The 14,583-nt window shown below is 42.0% G+C and overlaps 1 protein-coding gene across 1 annotated transcript in view; it reads right to left on the bottom strand.

The window, feature by feature from the left end:
• LOC141098644 (fibrocystin-like) overlaps nucleotides 1-14,583 on the bottom strand; it is a 475,648-nt gene that overhangs the window by 362,087 nt on the left and 98,978 nt on the right. The window contains exon 4 of the mRNA XM_073586616.1: nucleotides 6,824-7,036. Within this exon, the coding sequence (XP_073442717.1) occupies nucleotides 6,824-7,036 (213 nt within the window). The remainder of the gene's footprint in view (nucleotides 1-6,823; nucleotides 7,037-14,583) is intronic.

Genomic DNA, 14,583 nt, shown 5'->3' with positions numbered 1-14,583 from the left:
GAATTGGCGCAGCTCGTGTAAAGTCTTGGAGACGGGAGTGGGAGGTTCTGATTATTGAGGATGCTAACCTCAGGTCATCAGCAGAATGGAGGGCACGGGTAGGGTGGTATACTGAAACAAGGGAGGAGATGTAGGGTGGTGCTGAGCCATGGAGGGCTTTGTGGGTGAGGGCAATACGTTTATACTGAATTCTGGAGTGGATGGGTAGCCAGTGTAATGACTGGCACAAGGTAGAGGCATCGGTGTAACGATTGGTGAGGAATGTGATCCTGGCTGCAGCATTCAAGACAGATTGGAGGGGGGAGAGTTTGGTAAGAGGGAGACCAATTAGAAGAGAGTTACAATAGTCCAGACGAGAATGAATAAGAGAAACAGTAAGGGTTTTTGCAGAGTCAAAAGTAAGAAACGGTCGAATTCTAGAAATGTTTTTGAGGTGCAGATGACAAGAGCGAGCCAGTGATCGAATGTGGGGGGCAAATCCATGTGTGATAAATATGAGATGATATATGGTGCTAATATGATGACCCTACAAGCTCTAGCCCACCAGGGATAGCATGACTACCCCCATTAACAGTCCTAGCTTACCAGATCTGCATTAATTAATTCTATCACTGCTTTAGCCCACCAGGGATAGTATGATTTAACCCCTTATCACATCTATTAGAGTAGTGCAGTTAATGTGTTAACTTTTACTATCCCTGGTGATCTTGGGTAGAAGGAGAGAATTTTATAGTTTATTCCTTCATGCCATAGCCTACCTGGCACAGTATGACTAACTTGTTATCCTTCCTAGATCATAAGTTTGCTCTCATTAACGTTTTAACTTCCCACGCCCACCAGGGAAGAGATGATTATATACCTCAACTACCCTAGACTAATAGCATGATTAATAGTATAATTGACTATTGATAGTATGGATGACTGCCTAGCTCACCAGGGATGTAAGAGTTCACCCTTTCAGTACTCTAGACCACCAGGGATATTATCATTTATGTTAAAACAATATTTTCCAGAAATATTATTATAAGAAGTGAATTAATTAAAGCATACCTGGTAATCTAGGAATGATAATGGGGGTAGTCATACTATCCGTGGTGGGCTAGAGCAATTATGGAGTCAATTGTGGCATACACATTTGTCTTCAGAAGATAGCAAGTTAATCATACAATCCCTGGTGGGCTAGGTCAGTAAAAGAATAAATAGTGATGTCTCTGGTGGTCTAGGGTAGTTATCATTACTTCATTCACTGTTCTAGCCCATCAGATATAGTATGATTTGAATTTTTTACTGCAAATGAATAAATCAGGTTACTATCATTAGCTCCTTCACTGTATTTATAACTATGGATAGCACAACTTCACACCTTAGCTACCCTTGATCACCCCATATGCTAAAGAGTTCATTCATACTATCCCTGGTGGGCGAGGGTAATAACTGAATAAATTATAGCATATCTGTTGCTCCAGGGCAGTTAAGGGGTTAATTATAACATGCACGGAGGTCTAGAGAGTGAGTGAATATATGATAGCATAACAACACTGGTGGTCGAAGGCAGTTAATGGGTTAATGATAACATCCTCAGTGATCTAGAGCTTGAAGGAATTAATGATAACATCCCTAGTAAGTTTCGGGCGTAAATGCATTTTTTATAAAATCCATGGAGGTTTAGAAAGTGAAGAAATTAATAGTAACATCCCTAGTGATATAGACAGTTAAAGGTTTAATATAACACTCCTTGTGGTATAGAGACGTGGATGGCTATATTGATAGCATCCCTGGAGGTCAAGAGAACTGGATGGGGTAATGATAACAACCCTGATGGTCTAGAGAACTGGATGGGTTAATGATAACAACCCTGATGTTCTAGAGAGTGAGTAAATATATGATAGCATCCCTAGTGGTCTAAGGATGTTAAGGAATTAATGCTAACAATTCTAATGGTTTAGGGCAGCTTAGGGGTTAAGTGCAACATATTTCATGGTCTAGGATGGTGAAGGAGTTAATGACAATTAAGGGGTTAACGATAACATTCTGAGTGGTGTAAAGAGTGAAGGAACTAACTATATCATCTTCTAGTGGACTAGAGAGTGATTACATTTATTATCCCTGATGGTCTAGGGCAGTTGAGGGGCTTAATGATAATATTCCTGGTGGGTTGGAAAGTAAAGAAATTAATGTTAACATTCCTGGTGGGATAGGCAAGTGAGGGGCTAATAATGACCTCCTTGGATGATCTTGAGAAGTCAAGGGGTTAATGATAACATCCATTATGGTCTAAAGAATTCCAGGTGTTAGTAATAACATCCAGGTGATCTAGAGAATAAAGGAAATCATGCTAACACTCCTGGTGGGCTAGGTAGTTGAGTAGTTAATAATAAGATCCCTGGTGGTCTAGAGGGTAAGGAATTGTTGTTAACATCCCTGATGGTCCTGGCAGTTAAGGGGTAAATAATAACTTCTCTGGTGGTGTAGGGAAGTTGCGGGGTTAATGATAACCCTGGTGGACTAGGCAGTTGAGTGGTTAATAATAAGATCCCTGGTGGACTAGAGGGTAATAGAATTGATGTTAACCTGATTGTCGTGGCAGTTAAGGGGTAAATAATAACTTCCCTGGTGGTGTAGGGAAGTTGCAAGGTTAATGATAACACTCCTGGTGGGCTAGGCAGTTGAGTAGTTAATAATAAGATCCCTGGTGGTCTAGAGGGTAAGGAATTGATGTTAACATCCCTGATGGTCCTGGCAGTTAAGGGGTAAATAATAACTTCTCTGGTGATATAGGGAAGTTGCAGGGCTAATGAAAACATCCCTGGTGGTCGGGGGCATTTACAACATTTGTAATACCATCCCCGGTGATGAATGAGGGTAATAACGTACCAGGGGCAGTGATGGGGTTGCAGACAACTTTTCTGTTACAGAAGAGAAAAAACAAATTAACTATTTCCTAAGTCACCGTCCGATTCCAAATCACTAGAGAACCAGGGACCAATTTGTGACACAGGGTGACGGACTGGAGCGTTGTGGTAGATACAAAATGCCAGGCTTTGCTGCTATTTTGCCCCCATTGTGTCGTCTCGGGGGGGGGGGGGGGCTCCTTTTAATTTAGGCCATGCCGGTTATTGCTCAGGAGCGGCCGAATAAAATGTGGGACTCCAGGCTTCTTATAAGTACACACTCCAGAATCGGGCATTTCTCTGCCCGTACATTTAGGGTTATTATGATCCCTCCCGTCATTGCTATTGATACAGGACCACCCGTCCGCGTTCTCCCGTCACTTATCCTGGAAGGAAGCAAGAAGAGTTCGGAAACCGAGACAGTGATAAATGTCTTTCCCAAATAAATCAATAGCCCGTCCGTCCTCCATCCCAGAGTCAGGGGCCGTGATTAAACTGTCACCTATTCCCCATCCTCCTCCTGCAAAACTAACGCTGCATTAAAAGTGACACCTGATCGGCAGCCGCTTTACGGGCGGCGCGCTCTGATTGGCAGCAGGGCTGCACTTACCCTTAGGCAAAAAGGGAAAAAAAAAAAAAATCAAAAAATGAAATTTCCCAAAGCTCCGCGACCACCCGAGTCCTGAGCCTGCCATTCACCCTACGAATTCGGAGAATTTTGCAATTTTTTTCTTTTTCTTTAAGTCACATTAACATATGAAAAGAGAGAGCTGACACGGCGCACAAGTCAAGCACGGCCGTGGTGGAGCGCTTCCAACTTTTCTCCCCACCTAAAAAAAAAAAAAAAATTAAAGTTTACGCTCTTCCGAGAATTTCAAAGCGTGTTTGTTTAACGATTGGGAACTCCGATAGGACGGCCAAAAAAAAAAAAAAACAAACCACGGACATGATCTGCAATTTGTTCTAATGCCGTGGACTCGAATGGTCTGAAATGAGAACCGGGGGGCGACTAATGGCGTCTGATGTGATCCGCGCTCTTTAGACTTCTTCACTATCTCAGTGTTAAAGCGTGGACGGCGCAAGTGTTTTCAATGATCTCTAATTGTATCCATCCAGCGAGGTCTGGGATGAAAAAAAAAATTTTTTTTTTTTTTTTTTTTTTTTTTTTTTTAGCAGGCTCATATGGCAAATTATCCCTTTGTTCCTCGGGCATGGCATGCACAGACCTGGCGGAACCTGGTATCTCTTAATATAATCTATTGTTTAAAGATCCGCAATTCTCCTGATAATGGTAACGCTCCGTGTTTGCGTAGGTGTGGTAATCTAGTTCAGATACAGGGAGGGCTGCTACAAATTTCGCAAATTGAGCAAAATTCCAGAGAAGCTAGAACCAGCGAGGAAGAGAAGGGCCAGCGCGGCGGAGAAGTTCTCCTGCTGGGTTTCCCTATAGAGTATTAACTCTTTCAAGAGGACCTGTCGACTTTCCTGATTTGTTATTGTTGGTATATACCGTAATGGTTTTCTCTGTGAAAGAAAAATTCTGCAGAAACTTTTTTTTTTTTAATAAACATTTATTCCGTTGTTCCTCTGTTATTCCTCCTGGGAAGAAAAATTGGTATGTAATAGGGGGCTATGCAAACAGTGTCAGTGTGTAAGGACACATCCTATTGATAAAAAGGAATAGCTGTCGATTTATTGATATATTTCCAGGAGGAATGACAGAATATATTTTACACAAATTTGGTAAAACTGTACAATGTTGTGCGAAAGTTTGTGAAACTTTCAAACTTTCCATGTTTTGTCATACATGTGACCTAAAACCCCATCAGATTTTCACACAGGTACTAAGAAACCAAATGAAACATATGAGTCAAATATAACAGAGTTTTTCATTTTTTTGAATGCGGTAAATTATCCAATATCATTTGTCTGTCAGTAGGCAAAGTAAGTAAACCTTTAGGATTAACAGACCGGCAGCAATAAAGTTTTTAGAGAGCAATGGTGTCCTCCTCATGGTGTATTCATGAAAATTACCATAAACTAATGTGAGTGAGGCCTTTAGTTGTTTAGACGTTACCCTTGGGTTACATTGTGACCTTGAGAACTATTATGCTAAGTTCCTAAGATGAGATTTTGATGCGGAGTTTGATCAATGTGACCAGTCACATGCACAGCCACATAAAATATCATTGTTCCAAGTGAGATCCGATGAAACAAAGGAGTCAAATATAAGAGAGTGTTTCATTTTTTGAATTCGGTAAATGATCCAATATCATTTGTCTGTCAGTAGGCAAAGTAAGTGAACCTTTAGGATTAACAGACCGGCAGCAATTATGTTTTTGGAGAGCAATGGTGTCCTCCTCATGGTGGTGTCCTCCTCATGGTGTATTCATGAAAATTACCATAAACTAATGTGAGCGAGGCCTTTAGTTGCTTAGACGTTACCCTTCGGTTGAATTGTGACATTGAGAACTATTATGCTAAGTTCCTAAGATGAGATTTTGATGCGGAGTTTGATCAATGTGACCAGCCACATGCACAGCCACATAAAATATCATTGTTCCAAGTGAGATCCGATGAAACAAACAAGTCAAATATAAGAGAGTGTGTATCATTTTTTGAATTCGGTAAATGATCCAATATCATTTGTCTGTCAGTAGGCAAAGTAAGTGAACCTTTAGGATTAACAGACTGGAAGCATTTATGTTTTTGGAGAGCAATGGTGTCCTCCTCATGGTGGTGTCCTCCTCATGGTGTATTCATGAAAATTACCATAAACTAATGTGAGTGAGGCCTTTAGTTGCTTAGACGTTACCCTTGGGTTGCATTGTGACCTTGAGAACTATTATGCTAAGTTCCTAAGATGAGATTTTGATGCAGAGTTTGATCAATGTGACCAGCCACATGCACAGCCACATAAAATATCATTGTTCCAAGTGAGATCCGATGTTTTGTCAGATCGCACTTGGAACAAAAATACACTCTTCTGCCCTTAGAGTGATCGTTGGTGGAGTGTAAAAATGGTCTGGAATTTTTACGATTTGTATAAAATCTGCGTGATTGCTGTCTGTTTAAAAAAAAAAGCAGCCTCGCTATTTTATTAGGTCCTTAAAAATCTTCTTTGTGCCATGAATTCCAAAAAACATGTTGTGATGATCAAACAGGTCGCCCACTCACACCTGATTCTCGTCCCATTAATTAAAAACACCAGACACTAATTTCACCTTCAAATTATCTGCCAATCCCAAAGGTGCACATACTTTAGTTAATATCAAAGACATGTGATAATGAATCATTTTCCTCAAAAATAAAAAAAAACACAAAAAAAGCCAAATATTTTAGATTTTTTTTAACTCATTTGTCTCATTTTGTTCTCTATAGACAATTTTAGAACTTGGGTAAAAATTTGAAAAATTCTGAAGGGTTGACAAACTTTCAAGCACCAATGTCTTTATCAACTCTCCTGAAACATGGTAAAGATACATGTAATACGAAACTTTGACTTTATGCTAAAATTAGGAAGCATCCTCCACTCCGAGACTCTCACCAGTGGAACCTTTCCTAAGACTTCTCTCACACCACCTGGGATGACACCTAAGAATGGTAAGAAGGACTACATTTGTGTCAAAGCCAAATAATCGTGAAAGGAAAGAATGTTTTACCATAAACTATATCATGTCATCTCATGCCCAAGAAACCTTTAAGTCTTCTGTAATTTAAAGCATCTCAGTTGTGATAACTCTGCTCTTTCTGTCCCATTCTACACAGCAAAGCTCGAAACTGCCGATCAAAACTAAATATCAGCCGATATCTTCTGACCATGTGGCCGGTGTGGAAACTGTGATATTTCAAGACCTCATTCCCCCCAAAAAAAAATGAACAAATGACTCTGAAGCTCAAAGAAATATGAAATGTAGACTTTATAGACTCACCGTGTATAGAAATAGACGCATTCCGGACACTGAGAAACTTTACACCATAAGGACGCACCGGAGCAGTGTATGAACTACCGTACAGGGTGATGTTTGCTTTCCCTTTAAAGGGTTGAGATTTCGTGCCTACTTGAAGCTCGCCGCCATCTGAGATCAGCATATAATGAGCTCGGAGATGAATGAATCCTGATCCTATGAATATTATTTTACCACCTGGAAAAATAAAAATCATGAAAAAAATGAATAAGTACAAATTAAGGCATAATTAACAAAGAACATGGTGAACAACGAACGATTTCATGCACTTCTGTCTCACTGGGTGAAGATAAATATACTGAGGTTAGACGAAACTAGAATTGTTATATAAGTACGGTAGATGGGATTATTATTACCGACCCGAATAACTAGATTTTAATGGACTCAGACGTCAACCAGCTTATATTATTATATTCCAAAAACAAACACTTGTAAGTTACTAAAAATGCTATCTGACTTAATAATAATTGCTGTAATACAATGCTGTTCTTTATGTACAAAACCATACTGTTTTATATGTACACAGAGATAATTACAATGTGCCTGCCCACAATGTACCAGAATATAGCTATTATAATACTGCTCCCATATGGAAGAATATAACTACTATAATACTGCCCCTATATACAAGAATATAACTATTATAATACTGCCCCTATGTACAAGAATATAGCTACTATAATACTGCTCCTATGTACAAGAATATAACTACTATAATACTGCTCCTATTGTACAAGAGAATAACTACTATAATACTGCCCCCTATATACAAGAATATAACTACTATAATACTGCTCCTATGTACAAGAATATAACTACTATAATACTGCTCCTATGTACAAGAATATAACTACTATAATACTGCTCCTATATACAAGAATATAACTCCTATAATACTGCTCCTATGTACAAGAATATAACTACTATAATACTGCTCCTATTTACAAGAATATAACTACTATAATACTGCTCCTATATACAAGAATATCACTACTATAATACTGCCCCTATGTACAAGAATATAACTCCTATAATACTGCTCCTATGTATAAGAATATAACTACTATAATACTGCTCCTATATACAAGAATATAACTCCTATAATACTGCTCCTATGTACAAGAATATAACTACTATAATACTGCTCCTATGTACAAGAATATAACTACTATAATACTGCTCCTATATACAAGAATATAATTACTATAGTACTGCTTCTATGTACAAGAATATAAATACTATAATACTGCCCCCTATGTACAAGAATATAACTACTATAATACTGCCCTTATGTACAAGAATATAACTACTATAATACTGCCCCCTATGTACAAGAATATAACTACTATAATACTGCCCTTATGTACAAGAATATAACTACTATAAGACTGCCCACATTGTACGAGAATATAACTACTATAGTACTGCTCCTATGTACAAGAATATGAATACTATAATACTGTTCCTATGTACAAGAATATAACTACTATAATACTGCTCCTATGTGCAAGAATATAACTACTATAATACTTCTCCTATGTACAAGAATATAACTAATATAATACTGCCCGTATGTACAATAATATAACTACTATAATACTGCCCCCTATGTACAAGAATATAACTACTATAATACTGCCCCTATGTACAAGAATATAACTACTATAATACTGCTCCTATGTGCAAGAATATAACTACTATAATACTGCTCCTATGTACAAGAATATAACTACTATAATACTGCCCCTATGTACAAGAATATAACTACTATAGTACTGCTCCTATGTATAAGAATATAACTACTATAATACCGTCCCTATGTACAAGAATATAACTACTATAATACTGCCCCCTATGTACAAGAATATAACTACTATAATACTGCCCCTATGTACAAGAATATAACTACTATAATACTGCCCCTATGTACAAGAATATAACTACTATAGTACTGCTCCTATGTATCAGAATATAACTACTATAATACTGTCCCTATGTACAAGAATATACCTACCATAATACTGCCCCCTATGTACAAGAATATAACTACTATAATACTGTCCCTATGTACAAGAATATACCTACTATAATACTGCCCCTATGTACAAGAATATAACTACTATAATACTGCCCCTATGTACAAGAATATAATTACTATAGTACTGCTCCTAGGTACAAGAATATAACTACTATAATACTGCCCCTATGTACAAGAATATAAATACTATAATACTGCCTCCTATGTATAAGAATATAACTACTATACTACTGCTCCTATGTACAAGAATATAAATACTATAATACTGCTCCTATATACAAGAATATAACTCCTTTAATACTGCTCCTATGTACAAGAATATAACTACTATAATACTGCCCCTATGTACAAGAATATAACTACTATAATACTGCCCCCTATGTACAAGAATATAACTACTATAATACTGCCCCTATGTACAAGAATATAACTACTATAATACTGCCCCTATGTACAAGAATATAACTACTATAGTACTGCTCCTATGTATCAGAATATAACTACTATAATACTGTCCCTATGTACAAGAATATACCTACTATAATACTGCCCCCTATGTACAAGAATATAACTACTATAATACTGTCCCTATGTACAAGAATATACCTACTATAATACTGCCCCTATGTACAAGAATATAACTACTATAATACTGCCCCTATGTACAAGAATATAATTACTATAGTACTGCTCCTAGGTACAAGAATATAACTACTATAATACTGCCCCTATGTACAAGAATATAAATACTATAATACTGCCTCCTATGTATAAGAATATAACTACTATACTACTGCTCCTATGTACAAGAATATAAATACTATAATACTGCTCCTATGTACAAGAATATAACTACTATAATACTGCTCCTATGTACAAGAATATAACTAATATAATACTGCCCCTATGTACAAGAATATAACTACTATAATACTGCTCCTATGTACAAGAATATAAATACTATAATACTGCTTCTATGTACAAGAATATAACTACTATAATACTGTCCCTATGTACAAGAATATAACTACTATAATACTGCCTCCTAGCTGTGAGGTTGTGTGTCAGTGGTTCTCCTGATGTCTGGAGCAAGCCCAGGGAGTGGCCACCCTGGGCGGGGAAGCTCCCCTGGCAAGGCCCAGGCTTCCCGGCCTACACTGGGACTAGCCTCTCAGGCTTCTACTAATGGGAATGTTAATCCCAAAGCCGCTGTGAGTCCAGTGAATGCAGCGAGTCAAAGCTGCAGCAGTTCTATGAAGAAAGAAACAGTTGTGAGTAAAGTTTTGGGAGGAAAACCTTCTCCAGTTCCAGCAAAGAAGCAAGAAGGAAAAGTGTCAGTGAGTGATGGAATCCAGCTGAATGTGAAGTCTTGTAGCTCCCCCGTCAGTAAGCAGCTCCTGCCAGGTGCACAGGTGAGATCGGCCCCAGCTGTGCAGATCACCTCTGCTGCTTCCAGGCAGAGACGGACGTCTTTGGAAAGGCAGACAATGCAGGAGAACCTACAGCAGCATGGCAGTATGGCGCGGTCAGGACGCACACGGTCACAGTCAGGTGGCAGCGATAAACCTGCTGCGGAGCCTGCATCCAGCCAAGGGGCCACAAAACCATCTATGGTGGACCCGCACAAGACTGTCTTCAAAACCCCTGTACCCGTGGTCAAAACTAAGCCTGTGGAGCCGGCGCGTGCACCCGAGCTGCAGCTAGCGGATGAGATACCGGGACTTGTCCGAAAACTGGGTGAGTTACAGCAGCAAAAAAAAGCGCTGCAAATGGAGGTAGACTTCATCTATAGCCTAAAGACCACTAATCCTGCCAGTAATGACGCGTATGACCTGAGACTAAACACACTGGGTGTACAGCTGGCGAGTGTTGTGCAGGACACTGAATCTGTGCTGGAGAGCATGGGGCCCCTGGCAGAGACCTACAGGAACCGCGAGCGGTTCGCCTCCTACAAGCAGGACTGTGCTGTAGAGGCCAGGACCCCTGATGTTCAGGACGGGACCCCCCAGCAGCGGACACGGCCAGTGTTACAGGCTGCCCGCTTCTGCTTCCAGGAGGGAAAACAGCTGCAGCAGCGGGCAGCTCAGTGTGAACAGGAGCATACACTTCAGACTGCAGCAGAGGCACCACAGGTCCCAGAATGCCCCACACAGGAGCAGGACAGTGTATGTGAGACTGTTTGTGCTGATGAGACAGCCGAGTGTGAACAGGAGCACACACTGCAGACTCCAGCAGAGGCACCACAGGTCCCAGAATGCCCCACACAGGAGCAGGACAGTATTTCTGAGACTGTTTGTGCTGATGAGGCTGAAGCACAGACTGTGGCTGGGGATACTGTGCCCATGGGGTCGGGGGTTGGAGGGGTTTCACATTCTGTAATGGACGTTGCACTGTCTGATGATAATGATGCTGCTCATGATAATGTGCATGATATGTGTGATTATCCCCCTTTGCCATCCAGTCCACAAGGTGTGACAGCGCCCCCTGCTGCAGGCCCTCTCCCTGTCAGTCAGCCCAGTGTGACCCGGCAGGTGCCCCCCAGGAATGCCTGGAGCCGCGGCGCCCCATCCTTCACTTCCAGCGCCAGGTACACCGGCCAGACATTCAAGCGCATTAATGTGGTGCGGTTTAAATACATAGGTGCCAAGGAGGATCTGCCACAACGTAGGTATGTGGTGAGAGAGCTGCTCTGCGGCCAGATGGGGTTTGTGGCAAATGAGATACTGGCAGTGTCTAATCTTCAGGACAGGCAGGGCTACGAGGTCAGCTTCAAGCTCATGTCTGACCTGGATAGATTCTGGGCCAATTACCCCAAGTTCAGAGATGCTGAGGGCTGGAATAAGTTTGTGTTGGTTCCTATCTCCAGGCCGGACACTGTCACAGTGAATATCACCTTCTGGAATGAGGCCGTTCCTCCACAGGACATCGAGGTGTGGCTCCGGAGACACTGTGACCTCGTCTCTGGACTCACCAAGGTCAGAGATGAGGATGGTATCTGGACAATGGGGTGGCGGGTCTTGGTAAAATTGCGGCAATGTAATAACATCACTGCCCACTTACCCAACTCCTTCTTCATTGGGAGGGAGAAGGGAAGGTGTTATTATCCCGGGCAACCCAGAAAGTGCTTCAAATGTGGTGGGAAAGGTCATCTGGCTAACGCCTGTACTGTGGTGAAGTGCAGTCTGTGTGGGGCAATCGGCCATGTCGCTGCAGACTGCCGGGACGTCAGGTGCAACCTCTGTGGTAAGATGGGCCACCCTCACAGGGACTGTCCAGACGCCTGGCACAACATCTGCAGAGTCTTCCCTGATGAGTTAGTGATGGCAGGGGCAGAGGCTCAGGAGGATGAGGATGTGGTGGCAGGGACACATGAGGAGGAGTGTTTAATGTCAGGAGAGATGTTGACCAGCTCAGATGCCCACCAGGAGTCCACTCAGGCAGCACCAGAGAAGCAGGGTGCAGAGGGGAACATGGAGATCGTCCATCAGGTCCAGCAGCCTCAGATAGCCCCCCCTTCAGCATCGCTGTCTGTATCTGATGACTGGAACATTAATAATAATAAAAGGAAGAAAAAGAACACATCCTCCCGTAAACCTGAGTCAGAATATGACACTGGTCAGAGTGCTAGTAAGAAGGTTCAGAATTCTGCAGGAGTGATGGTCGTGTCCAACAAGTATGGAGTTTTATCTGACTCCAATGGTGACGATTATGAGGAAGAGTTGAGGAAAGTTGATGCTGAGTGTGACAGGGACATAGAGGACCATCCCCCACCAAAGCGGAAGCCCTTATCTGTAGACCCTCAGGTAGAGTCTGACATGGACACCAGTGGTGGACAGAACATCTCTGACTCATGATGATGGCTATTACTCTGCTCTTTCTATATTGTGTTGTGATGGCGGGGTTCTCATTGACAGTGACCTCGAGCAATGTGAATAGCATTAAGCTGAGGAGAACTAGACACACGGTGTATGAACATCTCAAATATCTGGACACAGATGTCATCTTCCTGCAGGAGACACGACTGACATCTCTGGGGCTTATGAGAGAGGCTGAGAGGGAATGGCGGTCCGGTCCTTCTTTCTGGTCACTGGCTGTGGAGCCTTACGCCGGGGTCGCTGTCCTGTTTAACACCAATGATGTGACTGTGCATAGGATGACGGAGGTGGTCATGGGAAGATGTCTGGTCCTGGAAGTCACTGTCCATGGGAGGCGACTCCGGCTTATTAACATCTATGGGCCACAGACAGTGACGGACAGGATCCAGCTGTTTAATGACGTCAAGCCTTACCTCTTCACTTCTCTTCCAGTGGTGATGGCGGGGGGACTTTAATGCCATAATGACATCAGGTGACAGCTCCTCGGGCAGGGCAGTGACCAGGGACAGTAAGGTCCTACATAACGTTATAATGCAGGCAGGACTGACCGACGTTTTCACACAGGGTGGGCGACAGCCAAAATTCACGTATTCATGTTCCAACAGGAGCAGTAGGATAGATTTTGCTTTTGTCAGTCCTACTGAGGCTGTCGGCGCCCTGAGTGAGAAGGTCGTCCCTTACTCTGATCACCTCGCCTTGTGCTTCTCTTTGGGTTCCTCTAACCGTCCGGACATTGGTAGAGGGTTGTGGAAGCTTAATTCCAGTCTCCTGGATGATGCCTATGTTCAGAGCCGTGTTCACTCCCTTATCCAGCTTCATCTAGACAGGGTTGACTTCTATGACAACATGACCGACTGGTGGGAGGACGTCAAGGAGGATATCAGATCCCTCTTAAAGAGACTGTCAGTTAATAAAGGGAGGAATAAGTACAGCCAGTACCTAAAGCTGCGCAAAGAATTGGAGTCACTGTATTCGGCGGGCGGGGATGACAAAGTGAAGATCGACCGGCTGAAATCTGAGATAAAGCAGTATCAGTATAGCAGGTATACCTCCCTGGTTCTTGAACGGGATTATGGGTCCTTAGGGGCCCCTGATCCCTTTGAGAATTGCAGGGAGAGGGTGGCCAAAAAAATGGTCACGGGTCTCATTGACTCCCAGGGTGTATTGCAGGATTCACGGGAGGGTATCCTGGAGGTGGTGAGATCTTACTATGCTGACTTGTTTCAGAGGAAAGTTTTGGATAAAGATAAGATGGCTCAATTCTTGGAGGCAACTCCAGCGCCTGATACTAATGATCTGGACTTCTCTCCTTTGACAGCAGAATTAACGGTGGAAGAAGTTAAGGAGGCTATTGATAAGTTATATCTGAAGAAGGCACCAGGTCCGGATGGTATAACAGCAGAATTTTATAAGAAATTCAGAGACCTCCTGGCTCCAATTCTCGTGGATGTGTATAGAAATTGTCTAGAAAATCACCTGATGCCTCCATCCATGAGAGTGTCCTCGTTAATTCTGCTGTCTAAAGGTAAAGAGCCGAGTGACATCAAGAACTGGAGGCCGATTGCCCTCTTGAATGTGGACAGGAAGATTCTAGCAAAGATCCTATCTTCTAGATTAGTCTGTTTGTCCCCGGCACTGTTGGCAGGCTCTCAGTTTGGCACAGTAAAAGGGCGGAACATCTCTGGAGCAGTCATCTCGATACGAGAGATGTTTGAGAGATGTAAAGCTCTGCGGTGTGGGAGATATGTTGTTAGTCTGGACCAGGCTAAAGCCTTTGACAGGGTTGATCATGACTATCTGTGGGCCACTTT

The sequence above is a fragment of the Dendrobates tinctorius genome, unplaced genomic scaffold (assembly GCF_039654945.1).
Source record: "Dendrobates tinctorius isolate UK_male_01 unplaced genomic scaffold, ASM3965494v1 ptg000093l, whole genome shotgun sequence".
Taxonomy (NCBI): Eukaryota; Metazoa; Chordata; class Amphibia; order Anura; family Dendrobatidae; genus Dendrobates; species Dendrobates tinctorius.
This window is presented reverse-complemented; position numbering and strand designations above follow the sequence as displayed.